The following is a 26,766-nucleotide window of genomic DNA, read 5'->3' as shown; positions in this document are numbered from 1 at the left end:
TGCTTTTTTTTAAAAATTTTCTTGGGTTATCTTTGTCTCAAGGTGTTTTTTATTGTAAAATAAAGACCCTACAATGCTACAGAGAACCCCCAACAATCAAACAACCCCCTTTATGAAGTTTGCGACAGTGGGAAGGGAGAACTCCCTTTTAACAGGATGAAACCTCCAGCAGAACCAGGCTCAGGGAAGAACAGCCATGGGGGGCTAAGGGGAGGAAGACGGGACGAGTGACACACTGTACACATTTCTCCCTTGAATACAGATTGTGAGTTTGTACAGATTGTTTGCCATGGAAGTCACTGCAGCTGTAGCTACCTCTGCTGAGCTGTTGCTGAGCAGCTTTTTGTGGACACTTGGTTTGAAACTTGAATCATGTGTTCAACCAACTAAAATGATCTCAGTTTGAGGCTTTATTTTTTGTGCATTTTAAAATAAGACATTTATCTTAATATGTCTTAAGTAGATTAAGCAGGCTTCTGCTACTTCTGTTAGATTAAGCTCTCTCTTACTCTCAAGATCATGATGTGTTCACCCTATTTGGCATGTGAAAATTCAGTGTATAATAGTAATGATTATAGACTTTAGCATACTATAGTTAAAATGTTTTTTTGGTTTTTTTTTTATTGTCTTTCATGTGGATGATTTGAAAGTAGCCACTTTAGTTTGGGAACCCATCACCTCTCCCATCACACAGCATCCCTTTGACCAACATTTAAAAGCTAAAGAGCAGGGAAGTAAAGCACACAGCCTGCTGTTCTGCAGACAAAGACTGTAGCCTTTGCATTGTTGCTGCCAGAGATGGAGTTTCAGAATAGATGAGTGATCATTTTCCTCCCTGCGGAGAAACTTTCCAACCACAACACACATTCCAGTAGACCGTGAAGCTCTGCTCCAGATGTAGCTTCTTTTATTCTTCATGTGGAGAGTGACGGTCAGAGGCCTGGAGGCTGAAGCGGAGCAGGATATGTGCTTTTCTTAAGTAAACACGCCCTGACACTTGGTCCTGTTGTAAACAGGAAGCAGAGAGGATTCTGGAGAGATGTCCTCTAACACTGAAGTTTGTAATGATCTTTTTAATATCATCAGTACACAAACTGATACCTCTGTTTACTGTATGTGCCTTGACTTTTGGTACATTTAAATTTTGGCTCAACATTTAATGATCTTAGAACATTCAGTGTATTTTTAATTAATCTTAATTAGGGTTTAGTATTGTGTAAAAAGTGCTTCTCCCGCAGATAATCGGTCCCAGCTGGGCAGCATTCACTCGACTCTCCAAAACTGTTTGGGGGAGGACACGTGTCTTTGCTCTTCACTTCTTAATTTCTTAACTTATTTAGATTATGTTATAAATGAACTTTAGCCTCAGTGAAGTGTGCACAAAATTGTCTGCAAAATGGTAAATGCACGCCAGATTATATCATTTGTATACAGAGAAATATAAAGTGTTTTTAAAATATGCAAAGAATAGGCCAACAGTGGCTGCTATAAGTGTGTCCTTGTATGTACAAACTTGTGGAGAGTGATGCGTTTCAGAGGGGGACTCTCGAGGCCCCTACAGTGGTGCTACAGAACATTGCATTACTTCTGTGACACTATTTGGGCTGAAGAAATTATGTGTAATGTTGAAATGCAAATACATTGCTCAAGGCATTCAGTCAATGCCCTGGACGCTCATCCTTCAGCACTTTCAGTGCTTTGCCCAGCTGGCCCAAGGTAAGAAACTGGCCAGAAAAATAAACACTATGATGATGTCAGGAGCAGAAACACCCCTTATATGGACTCGCACAGATACCCTTTTCCTTTAGCTGAAATAAAAAGAAGCACAGCAATTTGGAATACTAGAGAGCAAAGTGGGCTCCATCTCTTTCCAAAACAAACTTTGAGATTCCCAACTCCACATTTTAGGAAAGTTTGTGCATAGCAGAGTGGTTAGTCATTGCGCAATCCACTCTGCGTTGACACAGACAGAACTCTGTTTTATGGCATTTTCCATATTTCATTGCTCTTAATCTCCTAATTATGCCCCATCGTGGGATACCTCCATAGGTGTCTGTGTGGGAGATGATGAGAGCACCGGTGAGGTGGAGGAGAGTGCTAGCATTAAGCTCTGAGTGAGACTCAAAAGGAACTGGCATTTCCCCCAAGGACAACTGATAAACAGTTTGGCAGGAAAAGCCTTGCAAATGACTGCATTCCTCTTTAACCTTGTAAGGCTATTTTTACCGATGAAGGGTCTGCTGGGCAGCCATCTTTTGTTCACCCTGCGGTGTAAAACAGGAAAGCCTGGTTTGCATTGTCCCCTCTGGGAGTTTGGCCCCCGTTCTGTCTCGTGTCACGATCCGGCCGTCAGTGTTGAGATGTGTTTGTGCAATGCATCTCCGCCGCTCCTGACAGATGAACCCAGTAACTCTGTCGTACTCCATCTCAGTGTGAAGTTTGGGCTGTGCAGATATTTTAAGATAAAAATAAAAAATTAAGATTATCAGAAGTAGAGCTGGGCGATAGAACGATAACGATATGTATCGCGATATAACTTTTACTCGATAGAGAAATTAAGCTATCGCGATAGACCTCGCCGCTCTTGTCCTCTTAAAAAAAAAAAAAAAAAAAAAGGTCAGCCAATCCAAATTAAGCAGCGCAGAGCCGAACCAATCACAGCCGCAGCGTCACGTCGCGTGACTTGTTACGTACAGCACAAGCGCCAAGCCGCACGTGTGTTTGTTTGGGAAACAGCCAGCGGGTAATGGAGCCAGCGCGTAATGGAGGAAATGAGTGTGCCGACTAGAAAAATCAACCGAGCGTGACCGAAGAGAAAACAGATGATGGTTGCAATGCCGGAGAGATTGTCGAACGGAAGAGCCATAGAAGTTCCGTAGTGTGAAGGTATTTCGGCTATTTCAAGTCTGACAAAAAACAGAGTAGCGTGCACTGTAAATTGTGCCGAAAGCAAGTCTGGAAATACAATAAACTGGTGCATGCGTCACACTGTGCGCCACGTTATTGTTTCGGTGAAATGAATTTCTACAATACTGTTACTGTTAATTCTACTCTCTGCAGTGTTTAAATGCTTACATATACACACAGTTACTGTCCCTCCACACATACGACTCGGTTCTGCTTCTATGCCCCAGCTTTGTTTACTTTTTCCCACCGAGGCTTCTAGACTTCTGATTGGCCAACATTTCTGCACGGTTAGGAATCTAGCTCCACCTGCTGCTTTGGCATGTTCATAGCAGCGTTTTCCTTCATTTCTGCCTTTATGTGTGGACGGGATTATTTTTTAAAACGAAAATGGAAAATCTCCGTTTTCAAAAATACCCGTGTACGTGTGGACGTAGCCTCAGTCTCTGACTGGAAGCGCTAATTCGTCATTCGGCTTTTGTCAGACTAAAGTAACTGTTAAAACTGTTTGAAAAGCTCAGCTATACAACAAGGAGAGATTGAGAATTTCCTTTTAGTTCTCAGTTTATTTGATATTGACAAAAGTTAGTCAGTTTTGTCTGTTCTTCTGTAAAACAAACTAAGATTTATTTTTAGAATTAATATTTTGTTTCTAAGTGGAATTGACAATTTAGTCTATTTCGTTTGTTCTATTTTGAAACTTAAACGCTTTAGCGGCTGCCTTTTGTGTAGTTTGCAATATTTGCCTTTATTTATCTGAAAAAGTCTCATGTTCCTTAAGTACATCTACCCTGTTGAACTTATTATGGGAAATAAATATTTAAATAAAAACAAGCTGCTGATTATTTCACATTTTACTTGTGAGCAACGGCACATTTAAATCTTACAAATATAGTTATTTGGCTTATATCGTGATAGATATCGTTATCGCCTGAAATGAAAAAAACATATCGTGATATGAAAAAATCTCATATCGCCCAGCTCTAATCAGAAGTAAAGTTGGTTTTCCGAGACTATTCGAAAGCTCTCTGCTTTGATTATGAAAGCTGCTAGCCTCTGTCAAAGGGATGTTTGCACTCCGTATGTTTATATTGTGTCTTTTATTGTGTTTTCAAGGGACATTCCAGTGGTTAAAAATCCCCCCCTGACTTGTCCTCAAGAGGTGAAAGGTCGAGTGCAGACTGTTTTCCTGTTGCCGTACTAGAGTCCATCTGGCATTAGGGTAGTGTTTGAGCTGTAGCTCCTGGGGGATTCCTGGAAGTGAATGTGACCATGTCTGAAGAGGATTAAGAGGAGACCCTGGTTGTGTTGAGCCAGAGGTCAATATTGCTGTTACTGTGGGAATGACCTTGCTTGTCACCACGCATCTGTCAGTGCACTCAAATGCAATAAAATGAGGAAGTTACTGTTGGATTTGTCTGGGGGACTGACTCTAGCAACCCGTTAAGCACTGGAGGGTGGGGTTGGTTTGACTGTACACTTATCTTGAAGAGTAAACAAAGTTTCAGATGAGAATAAAGAATTCATAGAAGCAGATTGTATAAAAAGTAACAAGCTGAGCATATTTTTATACAAACTAATAAAAAGTCAGACAGAATCTGTCCCAAAGCCTTTTTCACAGAGGAATTCTTGACATTATTGTGATAATTAGGTCAGTCATTTTCTGAACTTTTCAGTTTGCACATGCTGCACACAGCTGGAAATGGTTCACTTCAAACTACTGGATTAATGTGAGGGAGCTTCTGTTGTGCAACAAGCAGAGGCAGGACAAAAGACGCCCACCTGCTACTAGTGAATGCACCAGGGATGCACCAGTTGTGAAGTTCTGGTCTGATACCTACACCTGTGGCTAACAGTTGATGCTGACACCAATAATTGACTCTCTGCTTATGTTTGTCCCCAATTTTGCTTCAGAAAAAACAAGTAAACCTGTAAATGCCATTTTATTTGCTGACACACAGCAAATAATGTGAGTCGACAAGGCCAACATCAGGAGGCTGTCCTGCGGTGTGTCACTCAGCATTTTGTTTTTGGACAAGTTAAGGCCTGATTTGGCTTTATAGGAGATTTGTTCTCACATGCATCTCTCTTGGGTGAATATTTAGAGTGTGGTGAACACTTGAAGCTGTTGTTTTTGTCTCTCACTGTTAAGATGCTTAGATAAAACAATATATTTATCATCTGTATACAGTAAAAAAAAAAAAAAAAAAAACATACCTTGGCTTAGAGAAGAGGTTTGGCTGCTGACAAGCTGCCTGTTGAAAACACAAATGCACAAATGATTCCTCATTCCTCAACCCTCGTGCGATATACGGTTATGCAACCAACAAGGAAGTTGTTTATATGATGCAAATTTGGTAAAATGGGACCAATGTTAGATCTGTGTGCATGAAGTTTTCTTTAATTTACCAACCTTGACACAGATGGCGCATGTAAACATAGTTTGTGTCCACTTCACTTCCTAATTTCATCTGTCATCACCTTATCACAGAGCCTGGATGAGCTGGATGATGATGATGGCGGAGAGAAGGACAGGAGGGAGGAGGAGGAGGAGCTGGTTCAGGCCAACACGTTTCAGAATGAGTCGATGACAGCTGACCCTGCCACTGGCTACTTACTGGTAAGAAGTGACATGACATAAAAAGGAGTTTTGTTTTTTTATTTTGCAAATCAGCCTCAGCACAGGATGTCCACAGAGTACAGCCAGCATTTTTTCCACTTGTTATGTCTTTGAGCAGAGTATCTTACATATTGTAACATCAGTGCGGCCAAACGGAGACACTCAGAGCTCAGGGAGGCACGGGGAATGCTTAGTTTGTGCAAAAAAGCTGCAAAACACAAAGGTGTCATGGTGTTTCATCATCAATGGAAAAAGAGGTTAAAGGCAAAATGTAACAAACAAAGCAGCTGGTGCAACAGTTCCTCATAAGTCTGGGTTTTTTAGTGGTCTAATTAACTTCTTTTTTTCTTTTTCTTTTCTTTTTTCTTCTTCTTTTTTTTTTTTTTAAAACACTTGAGATGCAAGGTGTAATCAGAAAGTTCTTTTTTTTGGAAATCAGTCCCCTCTTTATTGTGCTCCTGCTGTTTTCTCTGGAAGTCCTGTTCAGACCAGTTGCACTTGGACTTTAGAGAGACAAACATCTTCTGTGTCAAACCAGCCTGACTTTCAGGTCAGGGAGCACTGTAATGAGAACTGGGCCTCCCAGAAAATCAATGAATTTTCAGCAGAAGAGCTCACAGTCCTGCTGTTAACACCCTGCAACACTAGAGGAAGGAAGAACTGGCACAAACAGTTTAGACCACAGTCTTTGCTTAAAACTAGCTCTTCCCAGTAGCTGTGCCTCCCTGACGGTTTGTTTTCCTCTGAAATAAGTTAGAGGCATTGGATTGAAACACCGGAGCAGATCCAGCACACATCACTGAACTTCAAGTGGTTAAAAGTGTACCACCCAGGAAGTGGTACAGCGCTGACCAAGAGGATGACTTACATGGCCAAGTTAAATCTGTGAGATTTTTGGTTAGTATGGCTGGAATCCTTCCTAATCGTGCACCTTTTTACTTTTCCATTTGCGCAAAATTAAATATCTTTGAGTGTCCAGGGAAAAAATAGCAGTGTATAGACTTTATCTTGGCCTGTGAATACTTGTAGAGCGCTATTTTATAGACTAAACAAAAATAAAAGATAACTGATAATGATTAGCTTTTGTCCTGAACGTGAGTGGAAACGCAACAGGATCATCACATCCCGCCACCGCTTAGCGTTAGCACAGTGGAGCTCGGGCCAACAAAGTGAAGGGCCACATTCATCAAATTTCAGAATCTGGTTTGTGTAGAAGGCGTCTGGTTCTTGAGAGTGTGAACCTGACACTGTTGATGTCTACAAACTGAATCTTTTAATCTTGGCAAGTGAATCTGTGTTTATTTAATAGAAGTGAGCTCTTGCAGAGGCCGTCTGGTCTTTGTCTGAGTCCAGCAGGTGTTCTGTACAATGAGGATGTAAATGAACGAGTAAAAACAGAACCTTAATAAATAATGGCACATTGGTAATTTGACTTCTGTCTTTCACCAGAACAGTAGTTCATATTCCAGTGTATGTAATTTCAAACTCTCTTCTAATGGACATGCATTGATTTTCAATATAACCTCGAGTGCAGAGAGGATATGAAAGCATCCAGCTGTGTACCGACGACTCAGACATCCTGTACGAAAATCATCTGACTGACATGATAATCGGCTTTTGAACGAAATAAAAAATAAATAGGAATATCTAATGGCTCTGCCGCTGTGTGACAGCTCGTGTGGATGTAGCGAGGAGACGCATTCCAGATGGATTGGCTGTTATGCATCAGCAGGCTTATTTTGTTTTGGGCTGGAACTGTCTGAGGCTATTTACGCGAAGCAAAGGCTTGTGCATGAAATATGTACACAAACAACCACACTAACAGGAAGACTGTGACAGCACCTGCTGAGATGTGGCCTCAATAAAAAAAATAATAATAAAAAGGATTCGACTGTTTACATAAAGTGTTCTACATGTAAACAAACAGGGAGTTCAGTAGAATCAGCTCTTTGCCACGCATCCAGTTTTGTAGAGGGGAGGACCCTCGGTTTATAATTTGGAGCAGAATATGCCCGATCATGCATGGGCTGAATCTAATCTCACCATCTCCGTATTAGCTCTAACTCAGAGCAGATGTGGCTATGCAGAAACTAACCATTAGATGTCTCACTGTCACTCATCTAAAATTGATATTTCTATTCTCATGGGGCTCCGGTGCCAGCTTGTTCAGAAGAAGTCAGACTTGGAGGAAAAACAACAGGAGGGATACAATTCGATCAGCAGATTTATAGCAGAGCTCTCAGTTAGACATCTGCAAAGATGGAGCATGTTTAAAAAAAAATAAAAAATAGTGCCGTTCCCCTTGGGCGCCATTGATCAAATTCTGTGTCAGTTCCATGATGATATACAACATCAGGCCAGGCCTCTTAGCTTGTTTCAAGATATGTGGACAAAAAGCTTTGAAAAGAAGCTCCGTTCACCTTCTGTTCAGAGCTGTTTTGCTGCTAACTGCCTTCCCAGGTCTCAGAGCATTTTCCAACCAAAACAAGCTGTATTTCTTTGCTGCTCGAGATGCTCAGATGTTTCAAATTCAGCAATGCCTCTGTTTATAAAAGGGACCCATGATGCATTTAAATTAGTCTGAGATGTGTTCACTGTGTGTGCATTAGAGCTCAGACCCACACGGTTCTTCTCCTGCACATGTATCTGATAAGTATGATAATCAGAGAGACCCAGTGCAGGCAAGTGCTCCTTGTTATCAGGGCTTACCTCCCTCTGGTATGCAGGTCCTACAAGGAAACCTGTTCTAGTGATCTAGCAGCCCAGAACCACGTGGAACATTCCTCTGGATCCTCTGCTTTTATTAAGGAGCCAGGTTCACGGCAGACAAGTTCAGCTCTCTCTCACTTTCTCTCTCTCTCTTTTACCTGGAGAAAGCATATCCCCGGCAATCTCCATCCAGCACTCTTTAAGGACCACATTTGCATTTTTCATTATCACCTTTCAACACCAAGAAGCAGTGCTGATGCAGAGCATCATGTCTGAGCAGCAGGGAAGTGTTCACAACCCGTCACATGGCGTTTCCAGCAGGAGCTGTGTTAGCAGCAAAGTGCAATTCACTGTAGAGCCTAAAATAGTATTTGATAACATTCACACCTTTGTTTGTTCAAGATTATGGCTATATGGGCCAACCACCAGTGCTTATCTCTGACAGGCAAGCTCCCAGCAACAACTATGGGGGAGTTAAATTTGAAAGATCCTTAAATTTAACTTCTAATTCAGGCACTTTATGGGGTAAGAAAAGGTCTTTTAGGAATCTGAAAGGGAGGACAAGAGGTTAACATGACTTTCTGCTACTGTTTACAGCGCTGCTTATAGGTTAGCCTTGTTTTCATCTCCAGCCTTCAATTTATGTTCCAGGTTGGCATTTTGACATCTATTTCTTCAGCTGGCATCAAAGACCCAGACAGCCAGGTGTGGTTAGCATCTTAATAAAATGTGTGAGAGGACTGCAAAACAGCTTGAGTATAACAATAGAGCGGTAAGATAAAAAATGTTAGCTTGTAATTGCAGCCAGAACCTGCAAATATCTCAACACATTGAGTACTTGCTGCTGTTTACTCAGGATCCCTTAAAATGCCAATCATGCATCTTATTTGAGCATCTCTCTCCCTCTCTCTCTCTGTCAGATTTATTGAATGCCCCAAGTAAAATTGTGATTTTTATCAGCTTTGTGCAGAGAAACCGACTGAGCCCTGCGCTGTTTGGCGACTGGCTGGAATGCCAGAGATCAGCTTTTCATGGGCAGAGATGCTGATCCTTGAGAAATGTTCTCATTTTCTTTTTTTCTTTTTTCTTTTGAATTTAATGAGCTGCCAAAACATAAATCTGTGACCACAGCAGCTCATAAATGTCCAAACCAAGACTTTTGAATGCGTTTCATCACAAATTCCAACTGGTGTTGAGTGTTGTGGAGAAGGAGCAGGTTACAAAAGCACAGAAATAAGTAGAGTGCTCGATTCTAGTGATAAAATGCTCATTTCTACTGTAGATGTTTGTCTCGGTGTATTCTTGGTAAGCGTTGCGATGTGGGTTGTAGGAGCTGACGCTGGTGCTTGAACATTCTAAATAAAGTTACACAGGCTTGTGTTGTGCGCAGTGAAGTAGTTGTACATTTACACTGTCTTGCAGACTCGTATCCCAAGCAGGTGGTTCACAATGCTCGGTGTGGTTGCGGTAAAGTCAAAGACAAATACTGCATCAGTGCAGAAATACTATACATGATTAAAGTTTAATTTTAAAAGCAACCCTTTATTCCAACATCACAGAGTAAAACTTACCAACAGTATTAAAGGTCCTGGAGTCGTGTTATTGTAATGTACTGTTATTTTAATCTGATCATCTCCCGCACTGCTGTGATTACTCATTAAATATTCATATTCTTGCAGATAATTAATGGTGACATTTAAATTGAATATGTTTACCAAACTTGTTGATCATCCACCAAAAAGACGGAAGATATTTATTTATTTTCTACTATAGCAGGCATAAAGAAGAATATTGGTAGAAATAAATAACTTGTTCCCTCTGTGTTACTGACTAAAGCTGTCTGGAGTACTTAGACTGTGGTGCAGGATCGCGAAGCAGTGCAAGGTTCTGACAAAAGAGCAAATGATTTAAAAAAAAAAAAAGCAACAAGCAAAACAGTTTAATATATTTATAACCTATAGCTCTCTGCAAAAAATGAAATTCAAACCTCATATTCATACTGATAAGGCTCGCAGGGTCTCACTAAAAGTGTCGTCATTCCTGGGTTCATCTTCTTGTACACGCCTAAACTTGTGAATGGGATAACTTGAGAAGGAGGCCACGTAGGAGCCTTAAATTGATACCATAGACGTATCTACTAAAAAACATTTGGACGAGTTCGACTCTCACTGACCTTAACCTTGAGGTCAGAGATCACATTTCCTGAAGTTTTGTGAGTGCGATAACAAGGTGACGTAGGATTTTGAAACTGATGCCATAGGTGTGTCTGAGGAGTCTGAGCGATACCATTGGCAGCTGCCACAATTTCTTTTATTTTTTCTTTACTCGGGCCATTCAATAAGGTGTCGCTTTGGCATGCTTTGCATTAATCACTACAAAGTTACAGAGGGTGTCACCTGCATCGAGTTTTGAAAAGCCACACCTGAGACTGCATTACCCTGTGTGTTTGCTGCTCTTCAACAAACTCCAGGAGTGATGTCACATGGTCTCGCTTTTTCTCTAACCCAGATGTGCCCTGGTACAGTGTAGAGTTTATTTGTATGCCAGCGGACCTGATGTATGAAACTCGTGCCGCATCGCCGGATTGGATGAGCTGAATTTCTAGGAAAATGGAAAAGCAAATGTTCTTTACTAAAATCAACATTCGTTGGACACCATCAAACTGTTTCTAGGAGGGTTGCATATTGTGGACATCTAGAGTTTGGAAGTCAGAGTGTAAACTCACATTTACATTTAGGTGTGTGTGTGTGTGTGTGTGTGTGTGTGTGTGTGTGTGTGTGTGTGTGTGTGTGTGTGTGTGTGTGTGTGTGTGTGCGCGCGCTTGGCTGACAGAAAAATAAATGGTTTTTCCAGAGTTGAAGTAAAGAATAATGGCGATTATAGCTCCATAAACAGCGATGGATAATTTGTCTTCTGACCATATTCAGATCAAACAGAAGTATAAAAAATGAAGTTAAACTAAACTTTCTATAACACTGTTTTCTGAGGCTTGTGTATTATAGTTAGAAGGTACAGCAGTAGAATAGCATCTGTCTGCCTTAGAGTCAACTATTAATGAAGAAGGAAGAAGATCAAACAGCTACTGTAGACTTGGCCTTTTAGGAGCAGCTGTGGCTGCTGTTGGCTTACACACAATCCTACAAAAAGACAACCTCCTATTTTAATTTGCTCTTAATTCCAGGTGCCACTTCAACCAGGCCTCATGCTAAGATGTGCTTTTATTTAGTTAAAGGCCGATTGTTGCTACATTTTGCCCTCTTACTCTTTTCTATCTTTGTAAATCGATCCAGGGAAGAGATAAGTTGAGGGATTTCATCCACAGGTAATGGATGATTTGTCAGTGAGGCACAGAGGCTGCTGTATGCTGAGAGTCAGACAAAAGCCGAGCTCTGACTGATAGATTGCAGCAAAGCCAAGGCTCCTCAATCAAATACGGGACCCTTCACTGCACAGGACCTTAGGAAAGAGGAGATGTGTATTCATCTCACACACACTTCATTTTTTCCAGGGAATCGCTTCTTTACCAAAAGCGTTTTTTATGGGGAGCATCACTGCTGCAAAGATCTAAACAACCTTTAGATCACACAATAATTGAAGCAATAAGATAAATATACAACTACATGTTCCAAAAATGAGATTGCCTTCCACCTCTTGGGGCTATGGGGCTCCTCCTGAACTATTAAATGCAACAAAGCCTATCTATATATCAGCTCTGCAGTTGCAATTCACAAAGGTTCACAGACAACCTAAAGGCTTTCTATAAATGCCGCCCCTGATAAATTTCTCTCATCCTGTAGATGCCTTTTTTTCTTTTGGTGAACCAATACAACCCAAAGGCAGATGAACAAAGCATAATGATGACACCAAAATCACCCAGATGTCTTGCCGTTTCTCTCTGAAATCATTATTACTGTAGAAAAGTCAACTTCTTTTCTTAAAGCAACTCTTGAGTTATAGTTTTTGGACTAGCAGCATTTATCTTTCCTTTGTTTGTTTGTTTCAGGAGACTCCAAGATCTGGAAGCGGCCGCTACAAGAGGTGAGGCTCATATTTTCTAACCCCGACTGAGAGTGGAGTTTATCTGCCATAACATCACTAGTGATATGTCAAGGGAAGCACCAAAGGCCAGGATGAGAAAGAGCAGTTTGAGTAATTAATTACGAGAGCAGATTTCCTCCGAAATAGTCCGAGGGCCTTTTTCCTCATGTGTCACTGTTGTTGTTGTTTGTTTGGTTTTTCCTGCTCTTCAGTGCTGCTACTGTCTTGCTATTATGGTTCAAGAAAGATGATGCGTTTGAACTCTGGTTGACAGGACACCATCTGGACCCTGGACACTTTGTCCGGGCCATCACTTCCCTGCTGTGGCTGGCAGGGAGTGCTCAGAGTAAATGATTTGCTTTGAAAGGTTTTGGTTCTAAAATGAGAGGTGCTGTTTGGTCAAGTTTGCTTTGGCATTTGATAAATGGCTTTCAACCTTTCCTTCTCAAACAGCCTAAAAAAACTCTTTCAGTTTCAGTTTGGACTGAAACCTCCTGGGAATAGCTCTACTTTGAGTTTTCATTCATCTTACTGGTTTTTGATGTTCTTTCTAAACAGGTCATCAAAATTAGTATTCTTTTAAGGGAGGGGCTCTTGAAACGATGCATTTTCCCTTCATTTTCCATGATAATGAAGTACATCACAGAAAATTGTATCATTTAGAGTTGACGTCCCTCAGCGTGAGTCCGCCATGCATTTATTTTTCATTATTTGCAACTAAAGTGAGCGGTTGTGGCCAACCCTGACAGTCAGGTTCACCAGCTGACATTCAATCTGGCCATGTAATTATGGCTGCTGCTCTCATCAGCTGGGTTAGCCTCACTTGGACACTCAGCTGTTCCGCTACGGATAACCCACCAGGTGGGCTGGGCAACACAAGATGGCTGAATGAACAATTTAAAAACACATGTGGCGCTCTGATTTACTTCCCTCTCAGACCATTTGGTTTTTTCTTTTTAAAAACTCATAGTAACATGACACTAAATTTAAATCTGATTTGCAATCCAATTAGCTGCATCTCATTTATCATATTAATTTGCCTACTAAGATAAACAATATAACAAAAAATGCACGTCAGAGCATTCTAACCTACCATGCATCTACATTTTAAATGTAATGATTTTACCTTTTACTGTCTAAAATCCAAAAACTAGCATTATCTTTCCTCGTCAGTGTTTTTGGAGCTTCCAGATGCTTCTTCCGAATTTGAATCAGAGCCCTTTTGCAGCTGACACACATCTATGAAAATAATGTGAGAAACAGCCACCAGGTCAAGGCTGTGTTTGCTAAAATTAACTTGTGGAGTGACACAAATGCCTCCCTCTGGTATGCACCCACCTGCTGAGAAGTCGGAGAGAAACACAGAGCAGTCTGAATGCACCAGGGGTTTTATTTTATTTGGGTGCAACTAAAAGAAAAATGGAAATGTGTTTACATTTAAGCATAAAAGAGAAAAACTAAGTAACTTTTTTTGAGTTGCAAAACTAAAACACTATCAGTCACTAAGAGTTTTCAGTGGAAAAATCTCCACAGAAGACGATGATTCAGGTCAGTTGGGACCATGCTTTTGACTTGTGTTTCATAAACTGACAAAAATCCTGTCTGGCAGGGCAGGTCTGCTCCAGGTGCTGTGTGTTATGAATGAGGGGCAGTACTCTGGTGGTGACAAATCTTCACTGTCTAAAGTGCTGTCTTTCCAAAGGGGGGAAAAGAATGAAACTACATAAGCAGGGGACCTGAAAGATTGAAGATTTAGAAACCAAAGCACAACCAAGCTGCCTCTGGCTGCCTGTAAACCCAGCAGCCACTGAGATGACTGAGGAGTGACTGCATCTGTAAACTAGCAGCTCAAAGCAGCTCTGCATGGAAGCTGGCTTTATACTGTCTTGCTTTAAAGTAATGAGAGCATTAAACAGACGACTGAATCCAGTGTGCTGTTGCCTCCAGTGAAGTTTTGACTCATTCCACACATTGACACTTTTGTTTGTGGGGAGATGTTATTATACCTGTGACTGTTGCTGTTATTGGTGCTCTTGTCTGTGCTTTCTCCTTCCCACCTGCTGAGGCTCACAAGAATGTGCGATTGGCTTAGCCTCTCTCTCTAACTCCCCCAGACCTCAGCCTGTGGGGTGCTAAAGTGCCACGGTGTGATATTTAGTGAAGAGGCTTTGGATGTTTAGGCTTGGATTCAACACCCACTGTGCATCTTGGGGAGTCCGTGTATTTGCGATGATTGTGTGTGACTCTCGTGGATCTTTTTTCCGGGACATCATAGCAAAGGCACGAATTGCACAATATCCGCGCCTGTGTGCTCGTGTGCACTCACGCTGATAAAGTTGCCTTGAAGAGCCACAATGAGAGAGACAAATGAAGTCACCTTTATCTTGCAGACGAGCGTCAGCAAGAGCATTTCAAGGACTCCTCTTGATCAAAAGCGCTGGCCGCTGCAATGTTGGCTCTGGGAGAATGAAGGAAAATAAGATGCTTGTTCTGTAAATGTCAAGGTACACAAAAATACTGCCTGTGCGTGTGTATGAGAAATGGCACTGCTGCTTCAATAGAGGAAAGAAGAATTTATATGCATGAGCAGGATTTTAAGCCATTTATGTCATGAGACCTGTTTTTGTTGTACCTTTATTCAGTTCCAGTTCATGCCAAAATAATCTTTGATCTATCTAGAGGAAGTAAAACCCTCAAGGACTTCTTTGTGAACTGGGAGAGGATTATGTAGGGTAGACTTTGGTTTATTTGGTCCATATCTCTTTTGCTTACACCGTGGCTACTTTGGAGATCTCCCGAGGAAATCAGTTCAACTGCTCCCTGGACTTCACTTCACACCAGTCTGCAAAATGCAGCCTGGTAGCAATGGAGGCAGGTCAGCAGTTGCCCTTGCAAGAAAGGCTTTGCAGTCAGAAACATCTGCTACCCTTGTAGCAGATGTTGTGTCACCCTCTTTTTATTTTTTTCATTTAGATGGAACTATATCAACTCCCGGCCCCAGCACAAGAACTATTTAAAGAAAATGCTAAAAAGCCTCATATCCTGAGAAATCTCCCAATATCATCCAGCAATATCATGTTGTTGGATGCACTGGTACCTATGAAACAATTGGACCAAACATAGTGGAATTATTCTGATATGTTTAGACTCAAAAACAAGAACATTGTAGGAAAAGTTGGGAGGACATCCTTATGCAGAAAACTCAAGACTGCTGTTTTTAGACCTGCCAGCCAGTGAGCGCTGAGACTACAGCCTTATTACTTTCAGATATGTACTAAACATGCCAAAAGGAAAAACAAAAACAAGAAAGCCGATCTTGTCTGGTTACTATTACTTTTTTTTTTTTTTTAAATATTGGCATTCCATGAAACTGAGCACTGGAGAAAAATAAACAAATTTAACAGTTTATACTCAGTTTCCACTGCTGCTTCTACGATTTCAGAGTTAAAAGTACTTGTTAAAGTTGTCTAATCATGCGGACTTCATATCTGGCGGGTCTTAAAGAGTACAGATGGTACAAAGGAGGTATTGGTCCTGTGTCTTGCCAGCAGCTTTCCTGTCTGTTTCAGCTGTAGAAATCTGCCAACCAGCCCCTTCAGACAACACACTGAATCCTACAATCTAAGTTTTTTTATTTCCAGGGAGATTATATAAACCTGTCATAGTCTCTTGCTACTGGGGAGTGGGAGTAGTTGTAGTTATGAGGTATAGAGCCAGCATTTCATTCCCAGTTTCCACTTCAATAATTATTGGATTAAGGTCAGTAAGGAAATTGACTGCACATGAATATTCTATTCCCAGCCGCCCCAGACTCTGTCTCTAAGCACTGAAAAAATGAAAACGAGATAAGTTTAATGTTCTGTTTGAGCTGCATACAAAACTTCAACCCCCCACCCCCCCACCAGCTTAACAGCAGGGACGCACAACTTGCCACTGCCATTCCTGAGCCTATTTGAAGTTGTAATATATAAATTGTTTCTTAATCAGAATCCTTTTTATACCAAAGTTGCACATCCTTGATGGCCTTCTCCATTAAAGGAATAAAAAGGGAGAGGGGCTTTAATAGTGCATGCCTAATTGAAAGAGCAAACACGCAGAAGGTATTCCCCACCTGCTCTTTTGATGATGGCTGTGTCATCCCTATTGAAGTTTTACAATGTGGGTATGATTCATACCTTCAAACGGCCTCAGTGTGAATACACTACTGGACACTTTGAAAAGTAGAAATCAAGCACAAATGGTACTCTTTTTCTAACTTTCCTTTTCTTTTGAAGTGTGGCCATGTATAATGTGAAGTATAAAATATTTCGATGCATTCAACTTACAGGCTCAGCAATATTGTGTTTGTTACTAACAGCTTTCCACAAATGGGGTTGGAGGAGGACACCGGCGGTAACAGCCGACAGCGACACAACCGCCACGGCCGAGATGGAGGAGCTTCAGCACCTGGAAGTCTGGAGAAAAGGATAGAAGACCTGGAGAGGGTAAATAGACTGACCTTTTAACAAGTCATATTACTAGTCGAACCTCGTCCACATAAACATAACCCAAATAATATTATCATTTAATTAAATGCTGCATTTCTTGATTTATTGGAGTTGACTTTAGAAAAAAAAAGTTAACATTTGCTTTAAAACTTAGATGTTTTTATTTCTTAAAGACACAAAAGTGAGTAAATGTAAGCGTCTGCTCTGATTCAGATGAGTCAGAATACATGTGTTGGCAGATTTTATAGCTTCCCTGCAGTGATAAGGTCAACACCTGTTGTTCTTGGCAGTCCTTACCTATCAAATGAGCTTAATATTTACTGACAATCTGCTGATTTTTTTTGCTGTGGATTACTAGAGTTGATCTAATTCTTGAGTATTTAAAAAAACATTTTTTTAAATTAGTTTTAGTTAGTTTTTTCAGTCCTTCAATTTATTTCTTCTTATTGTAGATGGGGGGAGGAGTAAACTTGCTTGTGGTCATGGTTGGTTGCCAGGTGGTTATTGACCAATCTTTAGGCTTACATGGCTAGGGCTTTACCAGATGGTTGCCAAGTAGTTTCAAAGCCTGAAGATGGCATATCTGCCACAAGGCCAGGAAGCCTAAGTGCGATGTCCGAATTATATTTGGAAATGCAGCTGTTTAAAGCTTGATTGGTCTAACACAAAAGTTGATGCACAGGTTAGATGCATTACAACAGGACTTGTAATTGTTTGTTTAAAAAAAAAAGAAAAGATCAAAGATCAGCGATTGAGAGTAAAGCTGAGCTTCTAGACTTTTCTGGGTGTTACTAAAACTACGTTCATCCCCACAGAACACCATGGAGATCTAAAATTGCTGAGGTAATATCAGTTATTGACATCTATCAAAATTCTATAGCGTCTCAGTGAACCGTGAGTCAAGGCTGTATCTTTTGGCCAACTTGAAAGCCTCTATCAGTAGCACTTTGTTAAGATGAAATTCCACTTTGAGTCCTTTGTGCAGCTGCCCAGGTTCTACATTTTCTGGCTGGAAACTGTGGCTCTGCACTTACAGAAATTCTCCTCAGTGTTGTTGAATAGATGACCTTTCTCAGTACAGATATGTCTTTTCTTCCTGCACAGCTCCCATCAGCCACTCAGCCTCTCTCTGCTCCCACTGTAGAAACTCAACTTGGAAATTCAACTTGGGTGGCCTTATGAAAGTCATACTTTGTTCAGCATGAAGTGGTTTTGTCAATGTCCAGAAATCATATTTCACACATATTTTTGTCATTGTTGTTTATCTCACTTTTCATTCCAGATGCAGGTCTGCTCATATAAGACAGCTGCACCTAAATCTCAGACTTCACTGAGACTTCAAGCTCTCAGTGGGTAGCTGCGGGTGAACTGTGGGGCTGTGGGGGCAGGGCACGCAGACACTTACCCCACAAAGGGCCTACAGCTGTTTTGCCCTTTAGGGCCCAAAATGAGTATTCAGTGAACCATTCCACAGTGGGTTTACTCACAGAAATCCCATGCGGGCACTATTTAGGCTTGTTATTGTGGAGCCCATAGCAATTTTGCCTTTTTGGCTCAGTGTGGGTACCCACTGTAGGTAGCCCACTGAAAACCCATGTGGGGCCCATTTGGGGTCACCATAAAAATTTTCTTTGGGCAACTAGTGTGTGTACCTGCTGTGGTAGCTTTTTGGTCTAAGTAGCTCTTTTTTGTTTTGTTTTTGTTGATTTTTGAAGAACATTCTGGTCAACGCTTCCTACCAGTTGGTGGCAGTAATGTACCATGGGGCACATGTGGGCCCTGGATGGGGCACCACTAGGGCAGCCAAAGCCTAGAGTGTTGATATACAGTGGGCCTAAAGTAGGGGCCTCCTTTTACGGCCCCTCTCTGCTTAGTCTGGACAGCCCACAGTCAGCTCACACTATGGACTGCCCCACAGTCCGGGGCCCAGATGTGCCACATTTTACTCTGGTGCAAGGCCCACTGTAGGCCATGTGGGTCTGCCCACAACCAATCTCACTGACGTCTTTCAGAGCATTTTAGGATTATTTATATATGCTGTCCTAGAAAATAGAAAAAACATTGTCCACTTTAAATAATTCACTGAATGATTCTTACATAAAAATGAGCAACTTAGAAAGCAGAACCAACATCATCCTTTTTGGTCCCCATAATGCTTTGAGCAGATGTAATATTAGCAAGCAAGAAACATCCTGGGGAAGTGAAAATACAATGAAAATTCCATATTCAACCCATATTTACAGATTTTTTTTGATACCCATACTTTACAATGTTCTGGGGCACAGTGTATTTTGTGCAGTATGTTTTTTTTAATGTTTGCACAATGGACAGTATTCCCAAACGCTGTTATTGTCAGATGACAGACATTCAGAATAAAAGAAAAGGAATTTCAGCTGGTATTGTTGTATTTTATGAAAGAAATAAGACAAATGTTTGTTCAGGTGTCTTTGAGAGGAGATACAATGCTGCACTTATCTATGGTAGCTTTAAAAGTCATATTATGCCAGCTTTGACTATTGCCATCTACTGTAGCTGCATAATACATTTTTTTTATTTAAGCAATTTCATGATTATCTGGAAGAGCCAGAAAGTGAAACTACAAAGTCCTGGTTTAATCTTCATTTCCATGATAAAATAGCAGCAGTTTGAAAATGTGTGCACATTAACTTTCGGTTTATGATGTGCATACAATCGTCTCTCTCAGGAAGGCACAATATCCATTATTTCACTGTGGCTGTTAGAGGAGGCGGACAAGAACACACTGGCTTTTAAGTACAATTTGAAAATAACACAAAAGTACTATATAAAAGAAACTATTAATGCATTGTTCACTGACAGTCTGCGTGGATTTATTATTGTGGGTTTTTGAAGAGTCTGTGGAAGTGGGAAATAGAAAATTACATACATTATTGGAAAAATGTCATCTTACAAAAAGTCAATGCAGTTGACTGTTCTTGACGCCTTTTTAATACCAAATGTTTCTGCTAGTAAAAATATGGTTTGAATAAAGTAATCTCTTTCAGTAGACCAGTGCAGAGGCTCGTTTCGTTTCCTTTTTTTATAACTGGTAAATGTAGCTGCTTCACTTTTACTTTTACTCTACACTTTTGCCTTTGTAAGATCCAAATAAAAAGCAGTCGCATGTTTTTCAGAAACTGATTTTAAAAATACAATTTAAAAAAAAAAAGAGAGAAAAAAAAAAGCTGAGAGTTGTGCAACATCTGGCAACAAATAAAGTTAATTAGTAATGTGATTAGGTATAAAAGGAGCATCCCTGGGAGTTTTTCATGAGTGGAAGGAATTCAGTTTTATGAGTGGCTCTGATGAAATAGTTCATCAACTTTAAAAAAAAATCCACCCCTCTGTTTTATTCTTTGCCCGTGCAGTTCAGGATTGCAGGTGTGCTGGAGCCCGATCCAAGCTGTATGACAGGGCAAGAGGCATGGTGCAATCTGGCTGGTAGCCAGAGCTGACAGAGAGACAATCATTCGTACTCTCATTCGCTCCCGACACCCAATTTAGAATCACTAATTAACCTAACAAGTATACCTTTGGAGTGTGAGGGTAAGCTTGAATACCCAGAGAGAACTCACCCAGGCGCAGGGAGAACATGCAAAGGGTGCTAAGAGAGTTTCATAATATCATTAAAGTCTGAGTCTAAGAATCCAGAGTAATCTCTGTATGCATTGGCCATAAACTGTGAGTCCGCAGGTGCTGCTGCTTTAAAAATAGCCATGCAAAATCGCTGCATGGGCTCAGAATCACCTATGAAAACCTATGTTAGTGAACCTAGGTCCCCACTGCACCAAAAGAAAGCAGTTTCATTTTAGCAACCCTTAGTTTTCCAGCCTTTTGTTGCCCCTGTCCTAACTTTTTTTTTTTTTTTTAAAGATCATTTTCATCATCAAAATGAACTAATATATTTCTGGAAACACTAAAATGTCTCGTTTTTAATCACTTGATATGTTTTCTATGTTCTACTGTGAATAAATATGAGTTTAGAGATTTGCATCATTGCAATCTTTCCCAATTTACTGGATTCGGGTTGTATTTATCTTGATTAACTTCATTTTGTTTTCCCCTTCAGACAGCAATGCTCCAGGGCAACTGTTTCGATGTATGAAATTCCAAATCTTGTGTAGCTAAACTAATTACAGGGCAGATTTCCTGGTACACCTTAATGCAGATTCCACGCACTGTTTCTTTGTGAAAATATTTGCCTTTCATGTAACTATGTGTGCAATCTGTGTGCATTTTCAGGAGCTGGCCAGAGAGCGTCAGGAGAACGCCAGGTTGCTGAAAGCCTACCAGGACAAAGATGATCTCATTGGGAAGCTGAAGGAGGAAATCGACTTGCTGAACCAAGTGAGCACAGCCTACATAATTTTCTGCTCTGATGTCTGATATTTTGAGTGTTCCTTTGTGTTTGCATGCGTGGGCGTCTTGTGGGGGCTGTAATCATCATCTGGCATTTTACTGGCCTTGCGTGTAATAGCTATGTGTTTTTCTACACTGATTATTCTTGCAGTCTATCAGAAGCTGGACATAAACATACTTTTTTAGTTTTGAATTTATATAACTTGAAACACAATGGGGGGAACTTACTGTAATTTGCAATTTAAACACTCTGAAACACAAGTAGTTGAAAGTATTAAAATTTGTTGCTCCGTGTGGCAGGTAGGTTCATATGTAACTGATTCGTCAATCATGGTGTCACCACTGAGCTGTTTTTTTTTTTGTCAGCCTAAATTTGAGTCGTCTTGGATGAACAGTGAAGGATAAGCAGTCCTCTTTGGCTTCTTTCATTCGGTTTATGCAAGTAGTTTTTGTTGAATACAGCAAAAAAGAAAGAAATGATGAAGTCCACTGAAAATTACTTTTAACAGCTGTGTTCACGCTCTTTATCTGCATCATGGTTTTTTTTTTTTGGACCTTTCTGGAGAACGAGTCTGAACTGGGCCTTTGCAGTTCAAACCCCTTTGAATTGAAACTTCCAAAGTGATTTTTTTTACTGTGTCATTTAACAGTCAAATCAAAACAGTAAAATGCAGCCATGGGCCAAACTAGATGAACAGTAAATTACAACCTAGCCAATTTCAGCCAATCACTGTGGTATTACAATCAGCAACCATTTATTATAAAGTGACTTTCACAGTTGGGCTCCACATTCAAAAATGAAATTGAAGTTCACCTTACACCTCTGGGTTAACTTTGTTGATTACAGATTTATCTTAATTATTGAGTTGCTTTTCATGTTGCTTGATAACCAGTCTACTACATAGACACCACACAGGAATGTATAAGGCTTAATTATGTTTGGATAACAGTCCATTGGTTGATAATATAATTAATATTATGGCATGCTGTTTAGTTGTTTGGAACAATCTTTCCAAATACACTTCTAGTATTTTATTTCACTCTTACTTTGACCTTATTAGTAGGTGTATGTCTGTGTTTTGCATCTAGGCAGTTTACAAAGGTAGCTTGCTAACTAAGCTCACTAACTTTAGTAACCTTAGGCAATCCACAGCTTCTCATCTCATTAAGGTAACATCTGGCTCTAAAAAATAAACAGCATAGCAGTGACTGTCTATTAACTTTGAGAGTTCATAAGAATAAGAACCAGTGGGTGATCTTACTATATCCAATGTACACTCTGGAATCACTCTTCTTTAGCTGCAACACTGTGTGACGAGCAAAGCAGAAGAAATAATAATGACTACTACTTTCACTCCCAACTTTTCAGATTTGGAAGCTTGGTCTTCCTTCATGGAGCATTTTGATGTCACATGTTAACAAACTCTGAAATGGTCTTATGTTTTGTGAGAATATTTGCTTACGGAGACTAATATTGCTGTAGCGTACATGTGTGTGTCATGGTGTCATTGCCAAGATGCATTATGGTTACATCAGAAATCCCAGTAGCATTGACAAAGTGGTAGTATTTGAATGACTATGAATGAGAATGGGTTTAGTTAAAAGAATTTCATTGTAACTTCATAAACTAAGGCCCATTTCGAAATAACAATGAAGAGATGCATGCTGTTTTTGGTAAAATCTTCATGGCAAAAATAATCAAAGTCAATAAAATATGAACTCTTATATAGGCTGAACGGTTATTAAGAGGAGATTCAAATCGGGTTAAAACACATTTGTAGATGAGGTGATAATATTGAGTGTTTACAAAGACAAAAAACACCCATTTCTCACTGAAAAAAGGAACTAAACAGTTCTCCCTCAGGAAGATCAGTTAAGACATGAGAATGGCAAGACGAGCGATAATAAGTGCTGCTGCTGCAATTATCGTGAGAAGAGCTTTTGACAGATCTCATAACTATAACAGTCTGATCATTTCACACTAAAGTGAACCCAATAGCAGGGGTCAGGTGTGCTTTCACATTTGGCTTGATGGGTTGGAGTGTGTTTTTTGTTTTTTTTCTCTCCCCCTTCTTTCACCTCATGCTGCACGCAGGGTGAGAAACATGTTGGCTGATGGCTTTATATCCGTAGTGAAACCTCTCCAAACCTTCTGTACTTGCAGCTTTTTACTGTGTTTTCTGGATCACGAGTCTGGTGGGTGGAAAATGGTGTACATTTTTCTTGCTTGCTTATTATCTAAATGCTTTTGTCATTATCAAACACACTGCAAACCCCAAAAAGAGCACAATATACAGGAAGCATCATACTGATAGCATCACATATAGGAGAGGTTGGCCATAAGAGAAGTGATTTATCCAAGGATGGTTAATGCAGGCAGCGAGCCATCAGAAACGTCCCTGAGAGAGGCTCCTGCAGGGCCTGATGTTATAGCAGGAGATAAGAGTTGATCCAGTCGGCGTCTCTGCAGAGTAAAATTGAACCCTCAGTCACTGTAGAAGTTTATTTGGGAGAGAAAGAAAAGATAAAGCTCAACTGCTGGACGTCTTTCTCCCCACTGATATGGTTTGAAAAGAGAGTCTTGCAGAGTGTTCGGTGAAAGCTTACACAGTAAATACTGATGGGCTCATCTAATGAGAAAGCAAAAGAGCTTTTATATTTCCTAAAGGTTAAATCTGCAATAATTGTCCTTTTTTTCTTTTTCTAAGTTGATACAATATTCTTAGCAAACAGCTTTTTACTTGCTTATCACTATTACTCAGTATAGAGTTGTTACTTAATGCAGCACTAGATTCTTTAGGTGATTGTAGTGTCTACATTAAACTTTTGAAGATTTTTCTCTGGAAGCAGCTATGTGTTACAGGCATCTGACAGACAGGTGACAGCTATCATGTTTTTGAGTCTTTAAAGTCTTCAAATGTCTTAAATTTGCTAATAAAATTGAAATCAACTGTATCTATGTGACGCCAATTCACAACAACAGTCACCCCTCCCACCCCGTTTGTGAGCGGCAGATCAAGTTATCTGCATCTTGGTGCAAAAGAAGGGAACCAAACCCCACCTCTCTCTTGTTAGTGTCTCACCTTACGTTAGTCTTTACGTCCCTTTTTTGCCGCAGAGACAGCAAGCTGTGTTGTAAACCTGTGACCTGCTTAATTTGACTTTTTAAGTCCCTCCAAGTGTTGTTCAGCTCATTCCCAACAGTCATGCAATCATGGCCGGTGATGGAAGAAACCGAAAATGAGGAGTGTCACTTTGATGAGACAGCGCTGTGGCAACTTAGAGCTTCTCTCATTTGCAACTAATTGAAGCTGTTAATGTCTAATTTGTTGCTATCAAGGCAGCCCAAATGGAAGGGGAGGGGAGGGGGGGGGGGACCTGGCAGCAAGCAATGCTCATTTTAACTCTCAGACGAACACTCCACAACCTGATCAGGCCTCTCAGCGGTATAGAGGCAGGGTCTTGAATATTTATGTGGTTAAATGGGTCCTGATGGAACTAAACAGAGAGATATGTGTGTGTTGTGCCCTTTTCACAGGACCTGGATGACATCGAAGATGAGAACGAGCAACTCAAACAAGAGAACAAGACTCTGCTGAAAGTGGTAGGCCAGCTGACGAGGTAGAACCAGATCCGGCACAACAGCCCAGCAACTCTGTCGTCTCCCCTCTCCAAACCAGCCTCCTGCTCTGGGTCAAGTCCAGCAGGGTCACCTTTTATGTGTTTGAATCTGTGTTTTTTGTCTGTTAGAGTGAGACTGTAAATCAGCTGTCATCTGAGGCGCACAGCCTTAAAATGCATCCCTCCTATCTGAGGAGGATTATTCCAATTGTTGTGAAAGCTGAACTGAGTGGTGGGGATTTTCGGTTATCCTATACATATTATATGTAAATGTATTGTATATAGGCCATTTAGATTGTTAATTTTTTTTCATTTCTGATAAGGACATTAAAAAAAAAAAAGATGCTAAAATACATTGAATGTATGTGCTACAAAAACAAGCGCACACAAAGTCTTTTCAAACATCTCCACAAACTACACCCAATACTCACACAGGTAAACTGAAAAAGATTTCCATTGTTGCAATGTTTGAATTGTGTCTGAAGCCAGTGCAGTGCTGCTGTTTAGGACCAAATCCAATATAATTAGTGCTACAGTATCAGCAGCCAAAGTGGGCATAGTGCCTTGCAATGCATGTGAGATTTTTTTTTTTTTTTAATGGTTAAAGCCTGGTGCTTTATTAATGGACACTGGTGCCAGATTTACTTTCTTCCAATAACTTTTTGGTACATCTTAATCCCACAAGTGCTAATCTGCAAAAAATTTGCATTTTGAATATATCCCATTTAAACAATCAGTTTAAAAATAATATCAATAAAATGCTTTACTCATTTCAGTGTCGACATCTTGAGTATTATAGCTGACACTTATGAAACGTCTTTGGGTAAAATCCTTGTCTATCATATATGTGGATTCATTTTCTTAAAAAATATTTTGCTCTTGTTTACAAGTTCAGCCTTTGTGATATTTAATAGATGTTTAGTACTGAGTGTTCTGGGCCTTTAATATGCGGTTTAAACAGAATTAATTGGCAGTTTTGAAAATTGTGAGAGCAAAACTGAAGACACTGTGATCAAAATGTTTTCTTGCAAGAAAAACGTCTTTGTAAATCCAACGTTTTTGGAAATCTAAAAGTTGTTTATGAATTCAAAAGTTTTGCTTATTCAAAAGTTTCATAGCAAAGATGCTACATCTGACCTGTTCCATGTAGACTGCTGTTTTATAATGAGCTGTATGAATTGGCAGCAATTGATATTGAATGCTAAGATTGAAGTACTGAAGTTGAGACGATACAAATGTTCACTGATTTTCTATTTTTTGGAAAACAGAGTATCAGTGCTCTTTACCAGGGATGTTCCCGGCATCTAATTTTACTCGTCACTTAAATATGAGGGGGGAAAAATCAGAATAATAAAGTATTTGAAGATGCATTTGAAAATTTTTATATTCTCCAGCAATCTGACTATATTTTAAAAATGTGCTAAATGTAACACTTTCTGGCTTGACTTCAACATATTAGATCAGTTAGCTGAGTGTGGCTAAAGCTAGCACCAGCAATCGTTTCTCCTTTAAAGTCCACAAACCTGTCTAAATGAATATAGCCATGTAATGTTCTGGCTATGTGTCACTTTCATCTGATAGAGTGGATGTAAAACCATTAATTTTCTAGGTCCAAGTACTGCGTGATTAATGCAGTGAGATCGAGATCTTATTTTCCACCTTACTCTTCACAACTTCCTGTCATAGAGACGAAGAGGGTTGCTGCTATATGTGAATGCTGACCGGGTGTGTAACCTTTTTAGACGCAACGATTGGCTGGCACTGTACATTAATAAAATGTGGAAAAAATAGGCTCTCATATATTTTGGTTGCCACTTAGTAGGGCAGCATTATTTAGGCCCCAGTCACACAGGCCTAGAGACCAGTCGATGAACGGCTAGTAACTAGAGAAAAATTGGTATTTCCTGACTGGTTGGCAAGTGGTTGTGGGAGGTTGCCTGTTAGGTCTTGTGAAATTTGTCACAAGGAATTATGTTGCTACACTAAAAAAAAAAACCTTGCAATTGCTTC

General features: G+C 40.2%; 1 protein-coding gene across 1 annotated transcript; it reads left to right on the top strand.

Moving 5' to 3' along the window:
- Positions 1-1,622: 1,622 nt before the first annotated feature.
- Positions 1,623-26,134, top strand: LOC113008683 (PRKC apoptosis WT1 regulator protein-like). The gene is made up of 6 exons (XM_026146302.1): positions 1,623-1,716; positions 5,328-5,524; positions 12,237-12,271; positions 16,629-16,755; positions 21,019-21,123; positions 24,674-26,134. Exons 1-6 carry the CDS (start codon positions 1,623-1,625, stop codon positions 24,758-24,760), a joined length of 645 nt encoding a protein of 214 aa, XP_026002087.1. The 3' UTR covers positions 24,761-26,134.
- Positions 26,135-26,766: the final 632 nt, after the last annotated feature.

This window comes from Astatotilapia calliptera, chromosome 17, assembly GCF_900246225.1.
Source record: "Astatotilapia calliptera chromosome 17, fAstCal1.2, whole genome shotgun sequence".
Classification (NCBI taxonomy): Eukaryota; Metazoa; Chordata; class Actinopteri; order Cichliformes; family Cichlidae; genus Astatotilapia; species Astatotilapia calliptera.
This window is presented reverse-complemented; position numbering and strand designations above follow the sequence as displayed.